We start from the raw sequence: 25537 nt of genomic DNA, 5'->3' as shown, positions 1-25537 counted from the left end.
ACCATAACAAGTATTTGTAAAATAAATAACATTTCATATTAGCAAAGTGTCTTATGTATTTATCACCTTTCCGAAAATGGACGAAATATATAGTCCATTTATATGACTTGGCTTTGTCTAAGCCACTGATTACATCCGATGGACACTTTTTGTTTTTAACTTAAGTGTCAGTTTTTAAAATGTATGAGAAAATAATATAAATTCTGAATCGAAATAGGATATCAAAAAGCTTATTTAAAAACAGTTAGCCCCTTGAGATATGAGGGTAAAAAACCTCAGCTACATAAAGAACTATATAACTTTGTGCAAACTGAAATTTTGCATAGTGTAGTGATGTTTTAGTCAAAAATAAAACACACAACAACTAGTTGACGCCTATTAACGGCCGCTCTTCTCTTTTCTCCCACAAACTTCTACCATAATATCCTGGATTGAGCTTTCTTGCGGCCTCTTGATGGGTTATATACAATTCCTGACAGTCTTCTGGTGCCTCCTCGGTAACCGGCATTTCATGTCGACTATTACCTGCTTTGGTGGGATCTTTGGAACTACTGAGAAGAACATCTTTTTCAGTCCCATGCATTGATAATACTTTGGGTATTGTGTTGAGGCCACCAGATCCAGCTCTCAAAAGTACCCCTGTAGTATCTACCCCAGAGTCTAAACTTGCCACATTGTTAAGTTCCTTCTTTTCAAGTTGAACTCCATCTGATACCGGCCTGTTTCTAATAGATACAAACAAAGTCTTTGGCTCCAGGAAGTCAGGATTTCGTAATTGAACCATATCTTTTATCACAGAATCTTCTTCAGGAATAAATGGTTTTCGTTCCAGAGCACTGGGAATATCTGTCTCTTTTTGAGTTAAGTTATCGCTCTGAATAGATAAGTCAGCAGTGTCCCAGGTAAATTGCTGGTCAGAAGAATTCTCACAAAGTAAAGTACTGCTACTGCTCAGTTTTTTTGGTAAACCTGCTGCTTGAAATGCTCCAGCAACCGAAGTCGAAACATGCACTGGGGACTCCAAAGTAACCATTAACAAATCTGTATTGATGCCGCTTTTCAGGGAAGAGCTTCGCCTCTTGGCCTTAAGACTGAACATTGAACTCCTCTCCAACACACCACCCAGAATGGAAGCTCCAGAAGACAACATCAACCGAAGCGCTGAATACTGTCCTGAGGTGTCACTTTTCTTCCTTACAGATTTGCTCTCCAGACCTGAAGTCTGGGTACCTTCATCATCATCACTAATACTTAACATATGACTGTCACGCGATAGTGGAGAGGTTAGTGGTTTGCTTCTATGCACAGTAAATGGCAATGGCACTGCTTGAGGATCGTTAAGATCACTGTAGATGGGAAGTTTTGGGTCCATAAAATTCAACGCAAAACTGGACATGGAAGTTGACGTATCTCTCATGGCTGCTCCAAATCTCATGGAAGATTTTCTATTTTTTACATTTAAGCCATTCCTCCTGTAATGCAGTAAAGGTTTGTATATTAAAGGGGCTCTTCCGAGCTTAGAAAACAAATACAGAAATGTACCTACACGTGTCTGAATGGTTACCAAGTGATGCCACCATAGCTCAGAAGTAGCTATTTTTCATTATCTTACCCAGCTCTGTACAGCATCTCTATGTTGATACTGCCAGGCGTTTTTTTATGGCCAGGATTACCACGTAAAGGACTACAGTTCCCATAATTACTCTCACAAACATTGTCTGTATTTACAGCTGCCTGAATGTCTCTCTATTACAAGGTGTAAGGGTGTGCTATAAATACTCACTGCTGGTAAGGGCCTGTTCACATCACCGTTGCCCTTTTATTGAGAGGTTCCGTCGGGTTAACCCCTCAACTGAAAAGGCAAACAAACCTTTTCTTCCGTTTCCCTCACCATTTATCTCAACGGTGATGGAAACGTTGCTAATGGTTTCAGTTTGTCACCATTGCGACAGGGTTCCGTTGTTCTTGACGGAACCAATAGCGCAGTCAACTGCACTATTGATTCTATCAAAACAACGGAAACCTTTAGCTACATTTCTGTCACCGTTAAGATCAAGGGTGAGGGAAACGGAAGTTTCAGTTTGCCTTTCCATTGAGGGGTTAACCAGACAACAAAAGGGCAACGGTGATATGAACACAGTTTTACTGAGACAACTCTGCACCATCTGCTACCAAGCATGTGAAACTCATCCCTCCAGAGACCAGGAGGGAGGGAGGAGAGCAGGAAGCAGTGGAGATAAGCGGCATGTGATGTGCGACATCCTGTACACTACACAGAGAAGGGAGATAACCAGGTATTCTCTGTACAGATCACTCAAGCAAGAGATAAACACCAGGAGCATGGTCACGTTACTACATGTAAGATTGGCATACAGAGGCATTGCAGCTGCAGACAGTACATTAGTGACTAACCTTACTGCAGTAAAACCATTTGCACACATTTCCAATAACCGGAAAATTATACACACATATAGTCAGAAAATAGATCACAATTGTTGGTAAACTGAACAGAGCAGTTTCAAGTATCATATGAATATTTCAGGTTTACGGGGGTCTAAATTAACTTAAAGGGAATGGATCACCTTTTTTTTCCTAATTAAATCCAGATAGTGAAATCTTTTTTTCTAATCTTTATTTTTTTGAATTGTAGATTTGTTTTATTCTATTTTCCGTACATTATTATAGGGGCAGCCATCTTGCCTGAGCCACGGTTAGCATTTAGAGAGAGGATTTACAGCAGTCACATGGACCATAGGAACCTGTTAACAGAAGGGGTCCCTTTGACTTCTATGGGAGAGTTTTCTAGGCATGCTCTGTCCTGTGTAGAGGTCATTGTGCAGGAAGGGATAGGAGAGGAGCTATGTTTATCGCCTACGGTCAATGGTAGATCCTGTCCTATCTATATAGAGGTGTTACCTTTTATTGTATTGCTGCCTGTGATGAGAATGATGAATGCTGAGAAGTGATGTCTACAGAACACGAAGTCAGTCTATTGCGAGGCCCAATGGCCAGAGTGAAAACTTCAAGATTTTAGGATTATTTTTTTAGTATAGGAGAAAAAAATAAAAATTACCTAAAAAAAGTCTAAAAAAATATTATATGTTTAACATATAGACTTGATTTATACATTTGGGTCACTTTCTGACGAAATTCCCTGAAGGTCACAGATTAGTGGGGGCAAGAACCACACTTAAGGTCCTTTTAGGCGGGATTCACACGAGCATGTTACATCCGTAATGGACGGAACGTATTTCAGCCGCAAGTCCCGGACCGAACACACTGCAGGGAGCCGGACTCCTAGCATCATAGTTATGTACGATGCTAGGAGTCCCTGCCTCGCTGCAGGACAATTGTCCCGTACTGTAATCATGTTTTCAGTACGGGACAGTAGTTCCACAGAGAGGCAGGGACTCCTAGCATCGTACAGAACTATGATGCTAGGAGCCCGGCTCCATGCAAAATGTTCAGTCCGGGATTTGCGGCCGAAATACGTTCCGTCCATTACGGTCTTAACATGCTCGTGTGAACCCAGCCTTACACTGGCCAATTTTGGCCGGTGCTATGAGACAGCTCGTTGATTGGCGCACCTTTGCTCCAGTCACAAGGAGTTATGTATGGGGACGATCGCTCGTCCCCATACATTATCACGTCGGCAATGCATCTTCCTGCTTACACAGGGAGATGTGCTGCGGACAATGATATTTTTTTTTTTTTGTTTTTTTAAAACAACTGCTGAACAAGCATTTACATAGGGAAATTATCGTCAACGAGCTTTCTATGAACGATTGTTTGACCGATAATTGTCCCATGTAAAAGGGTCTTACCTCTTTCACTTGAGCACTCTTAGCTGGTCTTATTTGCAGATAGAACTAGTGTAGTGAAAGGTAACTATCAAAATTGTTGGAGCTCAGCCCCAGTAAATTCAGTTTTTAATTTCGGAAATCTAGGCTGAAACCAGAATTTGAAATTTAGCAACAACTACACTTTCTTGGTTAAATTCAGACAGGGCAAATTGGTGCAAATCTTTAGGAGTGTTATTTTAGTGAGTCAGTGGATTCTAAAAAGGGAGGAAGTATCAGGCTGGAATCACACATGCAGTTTTCACTGGAGTTTTTAATGTGTCAAAGCCTGGAGTGTATCCAAAATAAGTATAAAAGGAAAAACTGATATGTCTACTCTCTTTTGTATCCACTTCTGTGCTTGGTTTAAACAAAAAAACAACAACTGCCACAAAAATGACATGTGTGATTCCAACTTTGAGGAAAAGCTCATCACAGAAAAACGAGTCACCGTCACGTCCTTTACCGATATAACCATAGTATCCTGGACTCTGCTTACCTGCAAATTTGCCATCTAGCCCTGTACCACTTTGGAACCACGACTTTGTCAAAACAAAGTGGGAGCACAAGTTATGTAGGGATCCCCCTCTCTTCATTTGGCAAATTGTATGGACTAAAGCAGCTAAAACTTCGATAGGCACACATTACAAAGTGAAGCAACATAAAATACTAATGTTTTAGCATCGTACCCCTACATTAAAGAGGCTCTGTCACCACATTATAAGTGCCCTATCTCCTACATAATCTGATCGGCGCTGTAATGTAGATAAGTAGTTTGTATTTTGAAAAACAATAATTTTTGAGCAAGTTATGAGCAATTTTAGATTTATGCTAATTAGTTTAATGTCCAACTGGGCGTTTAACTTTTGACCAAGTGGGCGTTGTAAAGAGAAGTGTATGACGCTGACCAATCAGCGTCATACACTTCTCTCCATTCATGTCCGTTTGTACTCGCTGTGCGGTCACATACACCCACATTAACTGTGCTGAAGTGTCTTGAGAGTAAATAGAGATCACCTCCAGCCAGGACGCGATGTCTATTCACACTCCCGACGCTTTGGTAAAGTTTGTGTGTGACTTACTCACACAGCACAGCGTGATCCCACACAAACTTTACCGAAGTGTCGGAGTGTGAATAGACATCGCGTCCTGGCTGGAGGTGATGTATATTCACTCTCAAGACACTTCAGTAAAGTTAATGTGGGTGTATGTGACAGCACAGCGAGATCACGCTGTGCGGAGTACAAATGGACATTAATGGAGAGAAGTGTATGACGCTGATTGGTCAGCGTCATACACTTCTCTTTACAATGCCCACTTGATTAAAAGTTAAACGCCCAGTTGGGCATTAAGAAACTAATTAGCATAAATCTAAAATTGCTCATAGCTTGCTCAAAAATTATTGTTTTTCAAAATAAAAACCACTTATCTACATTGCAGCACTGATCACATTATGTAGGAGATAGGGCACTTATAATCCGGTGACAGAGCCACTTTAAAGCATAAGCTTAATCCTACCCCCTGAAACCAATGCTGGTGCGGCCCCTAAGAGCTTACGCAGACGAATGTAAATTTCATCCGTGTGATGGCCGTTTTTTTAACGGCCGCCACACAGCTACATGTATTTTAACGGGGCGGTTCACACGGCCGGCAAGTCTATAAGGGGTCTATGAGGGATAGAGATATAGAGACAGAAAAAGAAAGAAACAAAACACTGGGTATTAATATCCCACTTGCCAAAGGGGTGTGTACCTACACAATCTCATTGTCTGCACTGATTGGACAGTATCAGACTGTAAGGACACACCCAACTGGTAACACCCAGCTGTCAATTTATTCATACATTTCAAGAAGGACTAACAAAAGGAATGGTATGAGAAGTTCTAAGAAAAAATACTTCAGAATAGTTTTTTCATGTGGAATACAATTATTTACTAAAACAAACATGTCAGGAAAGGTCATCTTTAAAGTGGTTGTCCATTTTTTTTAATACACAAAACACACCACTTCTTGTCCGTGGGCTGTGTCTGCATCAAGTGAATGGGGCGGAGTTGTAATAGCAGACATAGACAAGATTTTTTTCTATTTCCGGATGACCCCTTTAACATTATCCTAGTAATTCATATCACCTTGTCTCAATTTACCTCAAGTAGCACATAAGCAGTGCAGATGCAGCAAGGAGTAGGAGGAGGATGCAGATGAGAATGGCTAGTAGGTATGCAGTATGATGTCCTGGGTCCATTTCTATGGGGTTTGAAGCCTATTATTCTGTATACAGAGATATAAAAGTCATAACAATATTGAATACCATTATTTTACCCATTTCTGGTCTCCGTTACACGGTCAGATATAAAAAAGGACACAAGTTGGAACCTATCACAAATATGCTAGAAAAAAAAACAATCATGCTTTTCAGGTATAAAATTTGTGACACCTTACTAGGTTTGTCCATAAATATAACATATATGATCACATTACTATGAAAGTAAGAAAAACTGGTCACTGCTGTATGGTCTTTATTATTTATATTGTGTGTAGCTAAACGAGGAGGCACTACACCGTGACTGGCAGCACTGCTTTCATGTCCTGCTCTTTGGAGATGAGCACACACAAATCCTGCAGCACCCTTTTAAAGATTGTACACACACTAATTAACGCCAAAGGGTCAGTTCACATGTAGCATAAGTACTGCAGATTTTCCGCAATGGATTCCGTCGCTGAAAATACGCAGAATAATACAGTAGTAGAGTGGATGAGATTTGATCAAATCTAGATATGGCTGCTACAGCGGTAGCAACACCACTGAGAGAAGAAATGCCCGGGTGGAAAGGCAGCTGCTGAGTTGTCAGGCCCGGGCGCTTCCGAAACAAGCAGGGGAAGGGAGCCAGTGGAGCACCCCCTTCCACCTGCTGCAGTGATGTGCCCTGTGCAATGGCAAAGGTCGCACACCCCTAAGGCCAACTCTACCGATGGCCCACAGCTTTCAGATGCATCGCTGGGTCTCCTAAGTGACCCATTGATGCAGCAATAGCAGCCAGGGGCGCTGCTACATTCTTAAAACTTAAAGGGAACCGGTCACCAGCATTTCACCTATTAAACCAGCAATACCTGGTAAAAAAAAAAATTTTTTGTAACCTATAATTATCTTCTTTGTAGGTTCTGTACCTTTAGTATTCAGTTTTTTAGTGTTCCCGCACTGTATGCTAATGAGCATAAAAGAGTCATCCTCATTCCTCAAGCCTCAGAGTTAACCCCTCCTCCTTACTTTTGATTGACAGCTCCTTGCTTTCCCCCTGAAAACAATACACGCCCAGTTGGTAAAACGAGAAAACACGTCCAGTTGTCCATTGAAAAGCTCATTTGCATAAATCTAAAATTGCTCATAACTTGTGCAAAAATGATTGTTTTAAAAAAAAAACAAAAAAACCTTTACGGTTATCTAAATTGCAGCGCCGATCACATTCAATAGGAGATAAGGATTTTATGATCTGGTGACAGAGCCTCTTTAAGGGTGGGCCAGGCATAAGTAGGGGAACGAACGAGGCTGCCCGATTATTACCATAAAAGGCACAAAATGTTTGCAGACCATTATTACGGTCGGAAGATGAATTTAGAAGAGGGGATAATGGCAATTAACTTTTGACAGCAGCGGCCAGTGAGGGTTGAGTAGAGTTCAATAGGTGAAATGCTGGTGACAGGTTATAGCCCCAATACATATGTTTTGCCCCCCCCAAATAAATATATATCGGAGAAAGCATATTTATAACACTAAAACCCCTATAGCTATGCCACTGGATAGGATTATTTACAACAGCTGAGTAGACAATAGCACACATGGTAGGCTGAGATACAGGGCCCAGCATACAATATCACACATGGTAGGCTGAGATACAGGGCCCAGCATACAGTATCACACATGGTAGGCTGAGATACAGGGCCCAGCATACAGTATCGCACATGGTAGGCTGAGATACAGGGCCCAGCATACAGTATCACACATGGTAGGCGGAGATACAGGGCCCAGCATACAGTATCACACATAGTAGGCTGAGATCAGTGGCGTAACTACCGCCGTAGCAGCCGTAGCGACTGCTACAGGGCCCGCGGCATGAGGGAGCCCGTGTCGCCCGCCGGCACGGGCCCCCACCATGGCCGCACGCTCCGCTAGCAGCCGCTATGGCTGCTACAGCGGGACGCCACTGAACACTACGGCAGAGCAGGGAGGTATCTCCCCGCTCTGCCATTAAACAAAAGACATGTATCCCCTATCCACAGGATAGGGGATACATGTGTGATCGCTGGCAGCGATATGGAGAACGGGGGACTGAAAGTCCCCTGAAGTTCTCCATCACAAACCTTGGACTTCCGGGGTCTGTGTCGGCAGCTCCGTAGAAATGAATGGAGCGCCGGTCGCGCTTGTGCGCATGCGTGACCAGCGCTTCTTTCATTTTTATTGAGCTGCCGACACAGACGCCGGAAGTCAGAGGTTAGTCATGGAGAACTTCAGGGGATTTCCAGTCCCCCGTTCTCCCTATCAATGCCAGCGATCACACATGTATCCCCTATCCTGTGGATAGGGGATGCATGTTATTTGTAGGACACACTATAGGTCACATTTTTTTGGGGGGGGGGGGGGGGCGCGCGCTGTATGGCGTTATCTACAGGGGGGGCGCTGTATGGCTTTATCTACAGGGGGGGCGCTGTATGGCTTTATCTACAGGGGGGGCGCTGTATGGCTTTATCTACAGGGGGGGCGCTGTATGGCTTTATCTACAGGGGGGGCGCTGTATGGCTTTATCTACAGGGGGGGCGCTGTATGGCTTTATCTACAGGGGGGGCGCTGTATGGCTTTATCTACAGGGGGGGCGCTGTATGGCTTTATCTACAGGGGGGGCGCTGTATGGCTTTATCTACAGGGGGGCGCTGTATGGCTTTATCTACAGGGGGGGCGCTGTATGGCTTTATCTACAGGGGGGGCGCTGTATGGCTTTATCTACAGGGGGGGCGCTGTATGGCTTTATCTACAGGGGGGGCGCTGTATGGCTTTATCTACAGGGGGGGCGCTGTATGGCTTTATCTACAGGGGGGGCTGTAAAAGAGGCACTATCTACAAGGGGGGGGGGGTTGTGTGATACCCAGGGGAGGGGGGGCCCCTGTCAAAAGTTTGCTATGGGGCCCAGTCTTTCCTAGTTACGCCCCTGGCTGAGATACAGGGCCCAGCAGACAGTATTGTTACACTTACCCTCCTCGCTCCTGAGCGGGGTCCTCTTTAGCTCCATTTAGCGTCCCTACACGGTTATCGATCCCATCTTAGTTATGGGATCGATAACTGCTGGATCCTCCGTCACTGAAGCAGTCAGTCCCGATCACCTGACAGATTCAGGTTTGAGCGCAAGATATAGCATGTATGTATCCAAAAAAAAAATGACAGACTGAACCTGCCTACAAAAAACCACGTTATAAAACCGTATCAAAACATGATATCAAAATCATGCTGATAAATAACAGATGACCAAAAATTAAAAGAAAGCGAAAAAGAATAAGGAGACTAATGGATATAGTCACAATTAACATTGTGCCACGATATGAAGGTATCAACCAAGCCAATGGTACAATACACGATTAGACCTTACAATCCCGAAAAATATAAAAAATTAAAAATTAAACTATAAAAAATGTTTAATAAAATTAATAATACCAAAATTATTTAGAAGAAAAAGACAGAAAAGATTAATAATGATAATCAAGGGATTGATATATAACCTGCAGTGATATCTATATTCACAGAGATTTATAAAATAATGTGAAACTATAGAACTAAGAAATTATATCCAAATTTTAACTTAATGGTTTATAAAAATTAAAAAATAATAAAATAATAATAAAACAAAAATCTTGCACATACATATACAATCTCTATGCACAGTTATAGACTTAAAATCCTAATAAAAATAAAAATAATAAAAACAAAAAGTAAAAACAACAAATTAATAAAATAACATAAAAATCTAAATAACATACAATAAAATAAAATTATCCATACAACTATTTTAGATGATATTTTGAAAGAATATACTGATGGATTAATGGATATAAATGTGACAAGAGATACCAATCTAATGAATAGTCTGTCTAATTCGTTTTCTACCCAGTTTATAAATTTAAATTGAAAAATTAAAGATTAGAATTAAATGTTCATAAATCCTATTAGCTCACTTAAAAACAGCTGAAATTATTTCTGCATGAAATGGTTTGGTAATAAAAGTTAGCTACAATGTACAACTAATGTCCACTTTAATGTATCCTCAACACAGGATACAATGTAGCAAGTTACTCTAGACTTGATTGGCTAGACAAAATGTCAATCAAATCTGGCCTGTAAAAGACGCCAGAAACAAAATGCTCCCGCCCCCGGAAGAAGCTGACTTCGTTCAGTGAAACGTACGTCGGGACTATACCGACTCTGATAGTAGGGAAAGATTATAGAGGGAGAGATTAGTACAATGAATATAATATAAATCTAATCCTACCGCATCTAGAGGTCGTTCTTGACAGAGCAGGAACGAATGATTGTAGTGGCGACAACATTGCACACCACTTAGCCGTTCAGTGCCGATGACGTCGCGGCACTCACGGCTGAGACTTTGAATATTGCAGGCATTACACAGCTAGCAATCTCTCAGACTCACTACCCAAGAGTGCTGACTGCTAACGGGTAGCCTGTCGGTTGTCCGAACGCAGCGAAAGCTGCTATCCCAGCACTCCTGCTTAATACAGTTTGGAGCAGTAACGCTGGGAGAAAACATACTCGGTGAGCAGTCAGCTGCTCACTGAGACTTTACGTCTGTCTAAACACAGTAATAGCCGTCGTCCCTGCGCTGCTGCTCAACAACAGATTAGAGTAGCAACGCTGGGAGAAAAACAACACAATTAAAACACATTGGTGATCAGTCAGCTGCTCACTCAGACTGTCTGCCTGTCCAAACGCAGCGATAGCTGTTAACCCTGCGCTGCTACTCAATTACAGTTCGGCAGTGATAGTTGTTATCCCTGCACTGCTGCTCAACTAAAGACCGGAGCAGCAACGCTGGGAGAAAATACATTACCATAGAAACGCACTATGTGACCAGTCAGCTGCTTACGAAGTATGTTGTCTGGTTAAACGCAGCTGGTAACCCCTTGACCTGCCTAGGTAGAGTCGTGTGTTAACCTTAAACCATACTATCCCCCATCCCCATTTAGTAACGACACATGACACCGAGGTTGGATGTGAAATGGCCACAGCAGCCGTTTATTAATTTCACAGTTTTATAAAAACAATTTAAATCCGAAACATTCGGATAACTAGTTAGGAATCCACCAGAGAATTCCTCCTAATAATTCACATGACCCAACATGGGTCAGAATCATAAATAACAATTAAACGTTAACATTAACCCGAGCAGAGGAAGTCCTTGAAGCCCCTTCAGATGTTCCTTTCAAGAACACACCGAATTAGCCATCTGCAAACCACTAATTACCTCCAGCCGTAAACCAGCTCGGAAGCACCGTTCACCTCTGCAGATGGCTCCAACCACTAGAAGTCCACTTCAAGGGGATAACACCCGATGAAGCCCTCAAGTGATATACCGACCACTAGAAGTCCACTTCAAAGGGATAACACCCGATGAAGCCTTCAAGTGACATACCTTCTACCAGAAGACCACTTCAAAGGGATAACACCCGATGAAGTCTTCAACCATGTACCTTTTTTGGGGGACGCATACCCCCGATGCGACCCCCCCACCATTTTGTACTGACTGGCCTCAAGGACTCCCCCCGCCAGCTGCCATGACAACAGAACCTACTCCGGAAAAAAGAAAAACATGTTAAATAAGCACACAAAATAAAACACAACGCTCATAGCCAGACGTACATAAGACCTAAGGAGTAACAAAACAAGGGTGGGAGGGTGGGAGCTTTGCTTACTGTGTGTTACTCCTCCCGCTGCTTCCGGCTCAATGCCGAGAAACAGCGGGAAGCGCAGTAACGGCCCCCCCGCCCCCCTTAACTCCTCCCCGTCCCTCCTTCAGCTCCTTCAACTTTCCCTGACCTCGTAACATTAACCCTTTCCCTACCAGGACGGTCATGTCGGCTTCCCTTAAGCCTGCAGCTGCGTCCAGCCTCTTCTTGACCTGCCTAGGTAGAGTCGTGTGTTAACCTTAAACCATACTATCCCCCATCCCCATTTAGTAACGACACATGACACCGAGGTTGGATGTGAAATGGCCACAGCAGCCGTTTATTAATTTCACAGTTTTATAAAAACAATTTAAATCCGAAACATTCGGATAACTAGTTAGGAATCCACCAGAGAATTCCTCCTAATAATTCACATGACCCAACATGGGTCAGAATCATAAATAACAATTAAACGTTAACATTAACCCGAGCAGAGGAAGTCCTTGAAGCCCCTTCAGATGTTCCTTTCAAGAACACACCGAATTAGCCATCTGCAAACCACTAATTACCTCCAGCCGTAAACCAGCTCGGAAGCACCGTTCACCTCTGCAGATGGCTCCAACCACTAGAAGTCCACTTCAAGGGGATAACACCCGATGAAGCCCTCAAGTGATATACCGACCACTAGAAGTCCACTTCAAAGGGATAACACCCGATGAAGCCTTCAAGTGACATACCTTCTACCAGAAGACCACTTCAAAGGGATAACACCCGATGAAGTCTTCAACCATGTACCTTTTTTGGGGGACGCATACCCCCGATGCGACCCCCCCACCATTTTGTACTGACTGGCCTCAAGGACTCCCCCCGCCACCGCGAAACAGGCCTTGACCACCTTAAGCCTGTGAGTTCCTCCACACCACCACCGCCCTTTCTATGCCTTCTGCTATAGCCAAGCTCCAAATATCAATGCCAACCTCGGTCAGATGAACCCCGTCACTCCTCCAGAAATTCCCCAATCCTGACTCCAAATCCCTATGCCTCACGCAAATGCCCCCGTTCTTCGCCACAAAACGGGACACCGCCCGGTTAACTTTTATCCGAGCCTTATTGACTCTCTCCACCGATCTAGCTAACCGCCAATGCTTCCTTGGGACTATGTCCGACCACACTACCACCAACTTGGGATAAGATACCCACAAACACAACAAATCATGTTTGATATCCCGCACCAACTCACGAAAAGGGCGGACTCCTAAGTCATTCCCACCCACGTGCAACACTAAAACCTCCGGAACCCTATCGAGCCGCACATATGTCTGGAATTCCGCCAACACCCTGTTCCACGACATACCTCTAAACCCCAGCCAATGCACAACCGCATCCTGTCGCGGAATGCGCAACTGGCGACCATCCGGGCGGACGTCCGCCCTCAAAGCCCCCCAGTGCACGTACGAATGACCCATCAACCACACCAGACAAGGAGGCGAATCTGAAACGGAAAACACAGTTAGGCACCACCATATAACATTTGCAAGCATAACAACAAAATTACAACATATGGGGGCGGACATAAGACTTAAACCTTTTAGACTCCCAACGACCAATACGCCTCACCCCCTCATCATCCAACCCCCAGCGCCCTGCTTCCGTTGCTGCGCCAATCCGGAAGGAATGAGATGAATATGAGCTTGCTGCAACCCCAACCGCCGTCAAACATTTTTTAAAAACAGCTCCAAACTGAAACCTGGACAAGAACGACCCGTCCACATGACGTAACAAAGGCAAATCTGGAGACCCCCTGTTTTTTGTAAAACCCCGCATGCACTCTACTGGGCACATGACCGACCCCGGGAGAGCGAACAAAACTATCAGTTTTCCCTTCCCTAATTGGTCAGTTTTTGATCTACGCAACCATACCTCCAACCGATCTGCAAAAAGGCACACCTCCCCAGATCTCAGCCCCCCTGCCTGTTTAGTACTTGGCGACACCAACTCACCTACTCTAAATGCTCCGAAGAACGCCAACGAGAAAGCCAACCGAAACAAATCCATTTCATCTGAAGAACGACATACCGATGCCAATGAACCGCCCAACAAGCCCAGCAAAGCAAACGACACCGGCCTTCTACTATCCGCCTCCACCCTACCTCTGCGCAACCCCTTCAAAGCCTGCGATACCAGAAATTCCTTCGATACATCCCGCAAGCCCCGCAACTTAAGCCCAAACGCCACCGCGGATATAAACCGGTTCACCTTCGCTACTGAAAACCCCCCCTCCCAGGCATCCCCTAACCAATACAAAAGTGCCACCAACCTGTCTCTATCCGTATTGACATCACCCAACTCTCTTACCCACTCCTCCCACTGCCTCCAACAAGCAGCATAAGCCCTCCACGTCGTGCGCGCCAAAGACCTTTGTAACAGCTGCTCTACGGGACCGATACCAGATCCCATAGATGATCCGGACACGCCAAACCGAGACGTTCCGCTCCCGGGGCCAATTCCCGAAACCGGTCCCACTGCGAGCGAGAAAGAGCATCAGCAACACAATTCCGTACACCCGGGACATGCACCGCCACCACCCACGCGTTCAGCGACAAACACACCAACACTAAATGTCGCAACAATTGAACTACCGGAGGAGAGGACGCCGTGATGTTATTAATGGCAAGCACCACCCCCATGTTGTCGCAGTAAAAACGGACCTTCTTATCCCTGAGCCTGTCCCCCCAAATGGTAGCCGCCACCACGATGGGAAACAGCTCGAGCAGGGCCAGATTCCGCGTCAATCCACTGGACACCCAGCTAGCCGGCCATTGACCTGCGCACCACGGACCCCCCCCGTAAGCTCCAAAGCCACCCGCCCCAGCCGCATCCGTGAAAATATTCAGATCACTCGTATCCTGCGCTGGGGCCATCCATAGCGAGCGACCATTGTACTGGCCCAAGAAGTCATCCCAAACCTGAAGATCAGCTCGGTGCTCCTCCTTGAGCCTCACAAAATGATGCGGCGCCCGCACTCCCGCCGTTGCCGCCGCCAACCTTCTACCAAACACCCTCCCCATCGGCATAATCCGGCAGGCGAAATTCAACTTCCCCAGCAGCGACTGAAGCTCCCTCAGCGACATTTTCTTCCTTCTACAAGCCCGTCGCACCTCCAGCCTCAAAGCACCCAACTTATCCGCCGGGAGCCGACACTCCATTGCCACCGAGTCAATTTCGATTCCCAAGAAAGAAATCGTCGCTACCGGGCCCTCCGTTTTTTCCGGCGCCAAAGGGATCCCAAAATCCCTCGCCACCTTCTGCAGGGCATGAAGCAAGTTACCGCAAACCGGCGAACCCCCCGGGCCAACGCACAAAAAATCATCTAAGTAATGGATCAACGAATCGACCCCGGATACTCCCCTCGTTACCCACTCCACGAAGCTACTAAACGCCTCGAAGTATGCACAAGAAAGAGAACACCCCATCGGAAGGCACCGATCCACGTAAAAGGCCCCATTCCAAAAACAACCCAACAGCCGTTGGCTTTCTGGGTGGACCGGCAACAACCTGAACGCCGCCTCGATGTCGGTTTTTGCTAGCAGCGCCCCCGGACCCGCAGCCCGCACTAACCCCACCGCCTTATCGAATGAGGTATAAACTACGGAACACAACTCGTGATCAATCCCGTCATTTACCGACGAACCTTTGGGATACGATAAATGTTGAATCAAACGAAACTTTCCGGGCTCGCGTTTAGGGACAATACCCAAAGGGGACACAACTAAATCTTTTACCGGCGACTCCACAAATGGCCCCGACATGCGCCCCAACGAAACTTCTTTTAACAACTTTTCCGACACGACTTCCGCATGCAAGTAAGCCGATTTTAAATTTCTCCGCGTAACCGGAACCTCATAAGGAGGCGGAGGAATAACAAAACCAACACTAAACCCTTCATAAAGCAACTTAGCTGCCGCCCTATCCGGATACTCATTTAGATAAGGGGCCATCCTTTCCACCCTCACCGGCGACACCCCCTTGACCAGCCCCGTGCTGGTTCCCGGACCTCTTTTTCCGCAGACATTTTGCCGCCCCGTGTGATGCACCATTACACTCGGAGCACACGTGCTTGAACTTGCACGTGGCCCCAAACTTGCACTGGCCTTCATTGAATTGCCAGCAAAACCCCGCCTTTCCCCCGCCGCTTGGTCCACTCTGACTAGTCTGGCCTCCCTGGCCACCGCTCCCGGGAAAGGGCTGCCTAACCGGAGCCGTAACCCGTAACCAGAGAGCAATATCCTTCTGGTCCCACCGAATCGCCGGCCGAACCGCCTTCCGCTGACGGAATTGCTCATCATATCGCAGCCACGCCTGACCCCCATACGCCCTATGAGCCTCCCCAATAGCATCAAAATAACAAAATAACGCCGAACAATTTTCCGGCGCCTTTTCCCCTATCACACTAGCCAATATGGCGAACGCCTGCGACCAATTAACGAACGTCTGCGGGATAAGCCTATACCGCCGCCGTTCCTCCTCGTCCTTTTTACTCTCATCCCGCTTGCTCTTATCCAAATTGAATTTAGCCAGCGGCAAGAGAGAAAAAATTTCAACGTATTCATCTTTCCAGATCCGATCACGCACCTCCTGCTTTAAATGCGCCCCCAACGGACCCTCAAAACAAACATACACCTCCCCCCGAGCACGATCGTCCATGCGCACTCGATCGCCGTCCTTCTGTGCCTCAGTCTGCACCGACACCGCGACCGCCTCTCTAACCGCCACCACAGGACGCGCCTGCAACGATCCCACGTCCCTGGGGCCTTCCCAAACTACCGCAGGGGACACTTCCGTTACAACCGGCGCCGCGGCCCTATCAAGGCGCCCCACCAGCTCCCGTAAGCAACCCACTAAATCTGCCAAACCCGCTCCGTCGCGTCCGCCCGCGCCACTACCGGCCCCCGATGCTATGCTAGCAGCCCCCCCGCCGACACCCGACATAAAAATCGCTGGATAAGACAATAATGGAGTTATACACTCACCGGGCTGCACAGGCGCTGTGTTCCCGTCAGCCGGACCATCCTGACCTCGACGATAGACGTCCAGTTCACCTTCCTCCAGTTCTTCTCTCGCCGACGACTGTCCCTCCCAACGACATCTTCGGAAAGGGGATGAGGACGCGCTGACCGATGGGCCGGCAACCTGCCGCCCGACCGCCGGGACCCAGACTTCCGACCGGACCTGTTGCCTCGACGTCGCTGCAGATCTAGTCGTCCGTCTAGACGATCCTGACGAAGCCTGCCCCCTGGCCGGAACATCACCATGCGGGGCGGCCGTACCTTGCTCTCGACATCTTCCATCTGATGGGGGAGGGGTGACAGGGAGCCCGGCCTGCGACTCCCTGCTTACCGCCGGACCCCGTCGCGGCCTGGGATTCCTGCCAGGACGCAGGGCCTGGGAAGGGGCGGTCCTCCCAGCTGCCTGGCCTGCAGCGTCCGGGATCGGGCTCCCTCTGCGACGCCGTGTCCGCGGGACTACCTCCGGACTAAGGCGCTCTGGAGGTCGGGACCGCCGAGAGGGACGGGTCGACACAGCCTGCATCGCCGTCACCCCTGCCACCGCTCTCTGCCTGCCCAGCGCAGGAGCGGTTGTTGCCGACTCCCCCCCCGCCGCCATAGCCATGCTCGTAGGGGGGCCGGGGGAGGGGAGCCTGTCCCTTACAACAGACCCCGAACGCCGTGCCCGACGTGGCGAAACGGCGTCCGGGATCCGCGTTAATGCAGCCACGGTCTCCTCCAGCCATCCGGGACCGTGGTGCACAGCAGCGGCGCGCAGCCGCTCTAAAATCAAGGCCTCTGCCATTACTAAAAAACCGGGCAACGGGGAGCTTTGCTTACTGTGTGTTACTCCTCCCGCTGCTTCCGGCTCAATGCCGAGAAACAGCGGGAAGCGCAGTAACGGCCCCCCCGCCCCCCTTAACTCCTCCCCGTCCCTCCTTCAGCTCCTTCAACTTTCCCTGACCTCGTAACATTAACCCTTTCCCTACCAGGACGGTCATGTCGGCTTCCCTTAAGCCTGCAGCTGCGTCCAGCCTCTTCTGGGCTGCTAATCAATCAAAGACCGGAGTGGAAACGCTACGAGAATATATATAATCATACCAGTTAGCTGCTCACTGAGACAGACTACGATCTTTTGCGGTGTGCACTTGCAGGGTTTATTATAAATACAATATAGACCCTTGCAGCACCACCTCTTCTATTTCCACTGAGGGAGAAAAGCTATTAATAGCTTCCTTATCAGTGGAATTTGTAAATATCTTAACCAAGAGATTATAATAAAATAGGGTTGAAAGACTTTATTAATACCAAAACATTATAAATTGTGGCAATAATATAAAAAAAGGGGACATTGCACAAGACAAATCCTTCTCGTACTACAATAGTCGGTATCAATAAAATTATTGAAGGCGACATTTAACCCACCGTGCTCTACTTTTCCCTCTTTACCTATACCTATACTTTTTATTACTCAATGGGTGGTGTACACCAGAGCATGGAGGGATAATAAAAATTAAAAAACATAAACAGAATTGGAGGCTCTACTCTAACAATGTATGTATCCAGGATACATAGAAGCTGTATCTGGAAAAAGTCCCAAAAAAAATTAACACAACAATTACATACATGTATATATTTTTTTAAATAAAGCAAAACGTTCAAAGGTTCACACGGCATTAAAACTTGCAATAATAGTTGTAGAAAAAAAAAACCAGATGATTTGCTAGCAGATTAAAGCATAATACCTGAATCTCTTGTTGCAGGAGGAGAGATTACTCACTATCACTTGTCTTTATTCTAAAAACTTGTATGGTTCTGCAGGGACTCTGTGTGCTGCTGTACAGTCTCCTGCCAAGCAGGGGCATAATTTTGAAACACCGGGCCCCATAGCAAACTTTTGACTGGGCCCTCCTCCCCTGGGTGCCACACACAGCCCACCCTTGTAGATAGTGCCCCCCCCCCGTAGACAGGGCCATACAGCCCCTCCCCCCCCGGTAGACAGGGCCACACAGCCCCTCCCCCCCCGGTAGACAGGGCCACACAGCCCCTCCCCCCCCGGTAGACAGGGCCACACAGCCCCTCCCCCCCCGGTAGACAGGGCCACACAGCCCCTCCCCCGGGTAGACAGAGCCACACAGCCCTTCCCCCCCGGTAGACAGGGCCACACAGCCCCACCCCCCCGGTAGACAGGGCCACACAGCCCCACCCCCCCCGGTAGACAGGGCCACACAGCCCCACCCCCCCCCGGTAGACAGGGCCACACAGCCCCACCCCCCCCCCGGTAGACAGGGCCACACAGCCCCACCCCCCCCCGGTAGACAGGGCCACACAGCCCCACCCCCCCCCGGTAGACAGGGCCACACAGCCCCAGCCCCCCAGTAGACAGGGCCACACAGCCCCTCCCCCCCGCAGACAAGGCCACACAGCCCCTCCCCCCCACAGACAGGGCCACACAGCCCCTCCCCCCGTAGATAGTGCTATAATTTCAAGTATCACAAAGCGGGACAACCGATGCAGCACATTTTTTTTTCTTTCAAGCCACTCTTCTAATCCCACTCAATCCCCGCCCATACACACCCGGTTCAGCCCACACAGTATCATGCTCCCAAACTGCCTCTCAAACAGTGTAATACCAAATAGCTCCCCCCACACAGTATTTTGCCCTGTAGCTGCCACCATACAGTATAATGCGCCCATATCTGACAGTATACAGACCCATAGATGCCCCCATACAGTATAAAACCAGCACCAATGCCCTCACAGTATAACACCCACAGATGTCCCCATACAGCATAATGCCCCCATAGCTGCCAGATACAGTTTTATGCCCCCAAAGCTGCCCTCATACAGCATAATGCCCCCATAGGATATAATGCCCCATTAGCTGCCCCTATTGTCAGTGCCCTTGTAGATAGTAACAGTGCCCATGTAGATCGTGACCCTATATAGTGCCATAGTGTCTATGTAGATAGTGCCACACCCCCCTTGAAGACAAAAGACCCCACCCCCTATAGATAGCACCATTGGGACTCCCTCTAGTAGCGGAATCCCCAGACAGAGCATCTGCCGGGGATTCCGCTCCTAGAGGGAAGCCCTGATGTATGGACAGTGACGTCAGTGGCTACTCCTTGAGTGGAATCCCCATTGCCGACTCTGGCCGGGGATTCTGCTCCAGGAAGAGCCCCTGATTCCGCTCGAGTAGCCACTGACGTCACTGTCCATATATGGACAGTGACATCAGGACTTCACGAGCACAGCGCTTAAAGTAGCGCTGTGCCCGGTGAGTCCTTGGTGAGCGGAGGAGCACCCTCTGCTCTGAACTTATTCTGAAGCAGGGAGCTGATTGTTCCCTGCTTCAGAATTGGGTTCAACTGTATCTGCGTCCTGAGGACGCAGATACAGTTGAGAGCGGGACATACCCCCGGCCACCCAGGACAGCGTGACACTGCCCGGATGGTTGGGAGGTAGTAGCCTATGGCAGAGCAGGGAGATACCTCCCTGCTCTGTTATAGCGTTCAATAGCATCTGCTAATTTCTCCGAGGGATGCAGATGCTATTGAACGTGTCGTCGCTACCGCTGCAGCAACCATAGCGGCTGCTAGCGGAGCCTCCGAGCACGGGGGCCTGTGCAGGCGGGCATCACGGGTCCCCTTACGCAGCAGGCCCCATAGCAGCTGCTATGGCTGCTACAGTGGTAGTTACGCCACTGTGCACAACGCTCTGCTAAGGTTGCAAATGTTGTAAAGGTGTTTTTTATTTTAAAAATCAAGTTTTAAAAAAACAAAAAAAAACCCCTTCCGTCATGGTTTCCAGAATTTAGGTGGACAAAAACAGCGTTCATGCTATTTTGTTCAGTAAAAATTAAGAAATCTGCGACAGAGGCCCTTAACAGAGCCTCCAACGCAGACGTGAACAGAGACTTACATGAAGCGGTTGCTAGTTTAGTGATCTTTGATTTTCAATAATATTCACTTTAAAGCCTCATGCACACGACCGTGCATTTGTGGCCGTATATACTATCTGCAATTGCGGATAGTATAGAACACATGCTATCCTATGGGCCAATGCACACGACCATGGTTTCCACGGTCCATGCATCGTCCGGAGCCTGGACCGCAAAAAATATAGGACATGTCATTATATGGTCCGCAACTGCGGTCCGGGCTCATTGAAAAGAATGCACATCTTGTGTGTGCATGGTCCGTGATTGCAGGCGGTACGAGGAAAACACTCCGCTGCCCGTCTGTTACTGTAATCACGGACCTTGCACACCTTGCACACAGCTACAGACATGTGCATAAGGCCTTAAACTGCTGTTTATATTTCACAAGTGGTACAATAAAGGCTGGGTTCACACAGGTTATTTTTTTTTAATGTACTGCTACGTTTTTCAGTCGCCGTGCTATGGCCACGTTCACACAGTATATTTTCAGGCAAATTCTGAGCATAAAACGATCTGAAATACACAGTCATCTTTCCATTGAGAAATACGCTGTGCAGTTCTTAAGAGGCAGATTTTTTACGCTGCTAAATTAAAAAAACGCCGCTAGAAATAGGATTTGTAGAAAAATAGGGACGTGTCACTTCGTTAAGCGTTTTACAAATCGATTTTTTCCACTTCAAAAAATGCGCACTAAAAATGCCTGGATTTCAGAGGCTAGTTTCTCTTGAAATCAACTTCCTGAACAAATGCTGTGCGAACATGAACTTAATCTGTTTCTTACCTTAAAAGACGCAACTGCATCGAAAAACTAACCAAATCACAATAAAAACCACACACCGTTTTTCCATGCAAATGTCACTGCACCTCAAGTCTGAATAGAACCAAATGCTCACTGCATCTACAGTAGTCTCAAACTTAGGCCTCGTAATGTACAACAGCACACGGGTCCCAGTAACGTGGCACGCGATGGAGCATAGCTGCGATTATTTCACTATACACTAAGGCCCTTGTGTATGCACCCACAACTAATGAGTTCTAATTAACCTTACATATGGCTGGGTTCCCACTGTGCGTTTTAGTTGTTTTTAGCATGCATTTTTTTTTGTTTATCAACACTCATGCCTCTCAATGGGAGTTCATCAACCAAAGCAAAAACGGACACCGTGAACCCAGTCTACTAGTCAAAGGCCAATTTTAACGATGGAACAACAATAGGCATGTTGTCTCATCCGCATCGATGGTTTGCAGCCGTTTTATACGAGCCACTGCATTGCAATAAAAATAAAAAAAAGAAGAGAAAACCTCTGAATTGCTAGTGGTGTAGCATGTCGATCTTCTTTGGATGGTGGAAATATTAAATATATATATATATCTATATATATATATCTAACATGTTAAAAAAATATCAGCGAACAGATCATACAAAAGTCAAACTGAAATAATAAGTCAATCCTTACATCCGTACATACCTGCGGCTCCTTTTCACACTGGTGTTCCACTCTATTCTGCCCCAGCAACTGCTTTTCCTGCTACAATCAAGTTTAATTAATTAGCTGAATTGGGAGGAAAAAAATTGTGATGGCTAAAAGAAGGCCTGGACTTCTGGAATGGCCATATGGGCTGCATATAATAATTAATACCGTTTTGCTATTTCATACTAATAAACAATTACAAATACATAATACACACTAGTTGCAGATATTTAACTAATGGAAAGAAATGTGCCCACAAAGGAACACGAGTGAATACAGCCTAAACCAGGGCTCCACAGGGATCGTACACACTTTGCCATTGGAGTAGGTTGCAGTGCGATATTGACACTAATTTTAACTTATATTAGACGTATGAAATTGCATGTTTGTTTCATAGATCATGGCGTTTCATAATGTTTGATTTTTTGAGATTGCAAAGTCGCAGGCGCACCAAACAGCATGAACACATGGCACGATAATGCAACATCATACAGTGATTACTTAGTGTGATAATGGAGCCACGTAAAATCACCATAAAGTACCAGCCTTAAGTGGTCTTAGGAAAGACTATTGAAAGTTTACATTTTTGTGCAATTTAATGGTGTATTTACGAGCCCTTTCTGTGGTATTTTTAAATTATTTAATTTTTTTTTTTATAATTGCAGTAAAACTGCGCTATTTTTGTAAAAACGATTTAAGTACAGTGTAAGGGTATGTGCACACACAAAATAAAAAACGTCTGAAAATACGGAGCTGTTTTCAAGGGAAAACAGCTCCTGACTTTCGGACGTTTTTTTAATCAAAGTCGCGTTTTTCGCTGCGTTTTTAATGGCCGTTTTTGGAGTCTATGAAAAACGGCTCCAAAAACGGCTGAAGAAGTGACATGCACTTGTTTTTCGTGCCCTTTTTTTACGCGGCCGTTTTTCAAAAAGAGGACATAGTTTAGCACTAAATGCGGCATGTTGTGTATTTGGAAGCCCATGTATTGGATCTAAATATGCAGCTTGAAATCAATGGGCAGATGTTTGGAGGCGTTCTGCTTCAGAGATCCGTTTACGGCCTGAAAAACAGCCAAGAAGACTCTGTGTGAGCATACCCTAAGGGTATGTTCACACGAGGTCATTACGTCCGTAATGGACGGAACGTATTTCGGCCCCAAGTCCCGGACTGAACACAGTGCAGGGAGCCGGGCTCCTAGCATCATAGTTATGTACGACGCTAGGAGTCCCTGCCTCGCTGCAGGACAACTGTCTCGTACTGAAAACATGATTACAGTACGGGACAGTAGTTCCACGGAGAGGCAGGGACTCCTAGCGTCGTACATAACTATGATGCTAGGAGCCTGGCTCCCTGCACTGTGTTCGGTCCGGGACTTGGGGCCAAAATACGTTCCGTCCATTACGGACAAAATTACCTCGTGAGAACATACCTTTAGAGTGAAACCTTCTTTGAGTAGGTTAAATAAAATATATATTGTGATATTCCATAGCATTGCAAGCACATATCACATACATTTTCAATATAACTCTATGGAGGAAAAAAAATTATACATGTGACCCCACAACCGCAGATATCCACGATCGTATAAGGCCTCATGCACACGACCGTATTGTTTTTCTGGTCCGCAAATTCCAGGACCGTGTTCCGTGAAATGTCCTCAGCAGTTCATCCGTATGTAATCCGCAGTTCATCCGTATGTAATCCGCAAAATGCGGATAAAAAAAAAAAGCCTAGGTAAAACAGGATGACGACAGAACTCATTCCCGGTCGTCGCCTAGCAACACTTCCGCAAATCCGCAAACTGCGGTTGACACACGGAGGTGTACCCGCATTTTCCACGGGCCCATTGACTTCTATGGGCATGTCCGCATCGAATTTGCGGGCCGTAATAAGACATGTCCTGAGTTTGTGCGGCACGGATTTGCGGACATGCGGGGACCCGTGAAAACATGGATAGTGTGTATGGGCCCATAGAAATGAATGGGTCCGCAATTCTCCCGTGGATTTTCGGGGGAATTGCGGACGCAAAAACACGTTCGTGTGCATGGGGCCTAAGGCCCGAGATTATCAGGCATACCTATCACAGTAGATAGCAGTGTAATATCATTATTGCTGCTAATATTAACCTATAGGGGAGCACAGAATTGCACGTGTACATGCTGTTTCATGGCCCCAAAATGTTAGAATGCAAAAATCAACATTTGATGCAACTTTTTTTTACGGGTAAGGCCGGATTCACATGAGCGTGTTCGGTCCATGATATACGGACTGTATGTCGGCAGTATTTCCAGGACCGAACACACTTCAGGGAGCCCGGCTAGTTATCTATGACGCTAGATGTCCCTGCCTCACTGCGGGAAAACTGTCCCGTACTGTAATCATGTTTTCAGTACGGGACAGTTTTCCAGCAGCGAGGCAGGGACTCCTGGCATCATAGAAAACTGTGACGCTAGGAGCTCCCTGAAGTATGTTCGGTCCGGGAAATACTGCCGACATACGGTCCGTGTATCACAGACCAAACATGCTCGTGTGAATCCGGCCTAAGTGAAAAAAGTTTCTTGGATTGAAATGCATATCAAGTAAACGTATGCTAAAGTATACCAATACATGTGAATCCGTCTGACATAACCTGAATACATCTTTACAATAGAAGCCTATGAATGCTCCCATATAAGTTTTTTGGTGCACGGATGTATATATCTGATGTAGGCCCAAAATTTTGTGTAAATTGTGCTTTACTAAAATGTACATGTCACGTATAAACAACATAGTTTATCACAAGTGAGGTACATATTTACATTTCAGGCTGGAAACATAAAAAAACACACATTACAGGACCTAAAAATGTGTAGCATTTTGGGGTCAGGTTTAAAAATACATCTTGAGTTAAAGGTGTTGTACAGGATTAGAAAAAAATGGCTGCTTTTTCGGAAACAGTGTTACACCTGCTCATGGGTTACGTCTGGTATTGCAGCTCAGCTCCATTTAAGTGAATATGGCTGAGCTAAAATACCACACACAACCTGTGAACAGGTGTGGCGCTGTTTTAGGAAGAAAGCAGCCATGTTCTAACTCCGTATAACCCCTATAATGCATGCAGACTGAGGTATCTTTATGTCAGTTTGTATCCCATAGAAATGTACGATATCTATAAAAGACTCTACTGTATTTCTTTAAATTTTCACATGCATGTCAAAATAATGCAGAGAACCCACACCATTGTGAACCCAGCCTTTGTAAATGTGTCCCATTTTACTTTCATTAGAAAACTACCTACCACTGTTGATCAGATCTTCA

At 46.4% G+C, this 25537-nt stretch overlaps 1 protein-coding gene across 2 annotated transcripts; it reads right to left on the bottom strand.

The window, feature by feature from the left end:
• Window positions 1–62: 62 nt before the first annotated feature.
• LOC142740707 (uncharacterized) lies at window positions 63–22299 on the bottom strand. 2 transcript variants are annotated; one of them, XM_075850122.1, is made up of 3 exons: window positions 22238–22299; window positions 5984–6107; window positions 63–1472 (listed from the first exon to the last, which is right to left on the bottom strand). In XM_075850122.1, exons 2-3 carry the CDS (start codon window positions 6079–6081, stop codon window positions 365–367), a joined length of 1206 nt encoding a protein of 401 aa, XP_075706237.1. In that variant the 5' UTR covers window positions 6082–6107; window positions 22238–22299; the 3' UTR covers window positions 63–364. The 2 variants fall into 2 exon arrangements, with proteins under 2 accessions (XP_075706237.1, XP_075706238.1); XM_075850123.1 differs by lacking the exon at window positions 22238–22299 and adding an exon at window positions 17927–17965.
• Window positions 22300–25537: the final 3238 nt, after the last annotated feature.

This window comes from Rhinoderma darwinii, chromosome 2 (genome assembly GCF_050947455.1).
Source record: "Rhinoderma darwinii isolate aRhiDar2 chromosome 2, aRhiDar2.hap1, whole genome shotgun sequence".
NCBI lineage: Eukaryota > Metazoa > Chordata > Amphibia > Anura > Rhinodermatidae > Rhinoderma > Rhinoderma darwinii.
The sequence above is the reverse complement of the archived record's forward strand: the minus strand, read 5'-3'. Positions and strand labels throughout refer to the sequence as shown.

Excerpts from the sequence above, each read along its gene's own strand:
- LOC142740707 (XM_075850122.1), bottom strand. The coding sequence starts at position 6,081 with ATGGACCCAGGACATCATACTGCATACCTACTAGCCATTCTCATCTGC. Across the intron at positions 1,473-5,983 it reads CTGCTTATGTGCTACTTGAG|GAGGAATGGCTTAAATGTAA; the intron begins GTAAATTGAGAC and ends ACTGCATTACAG.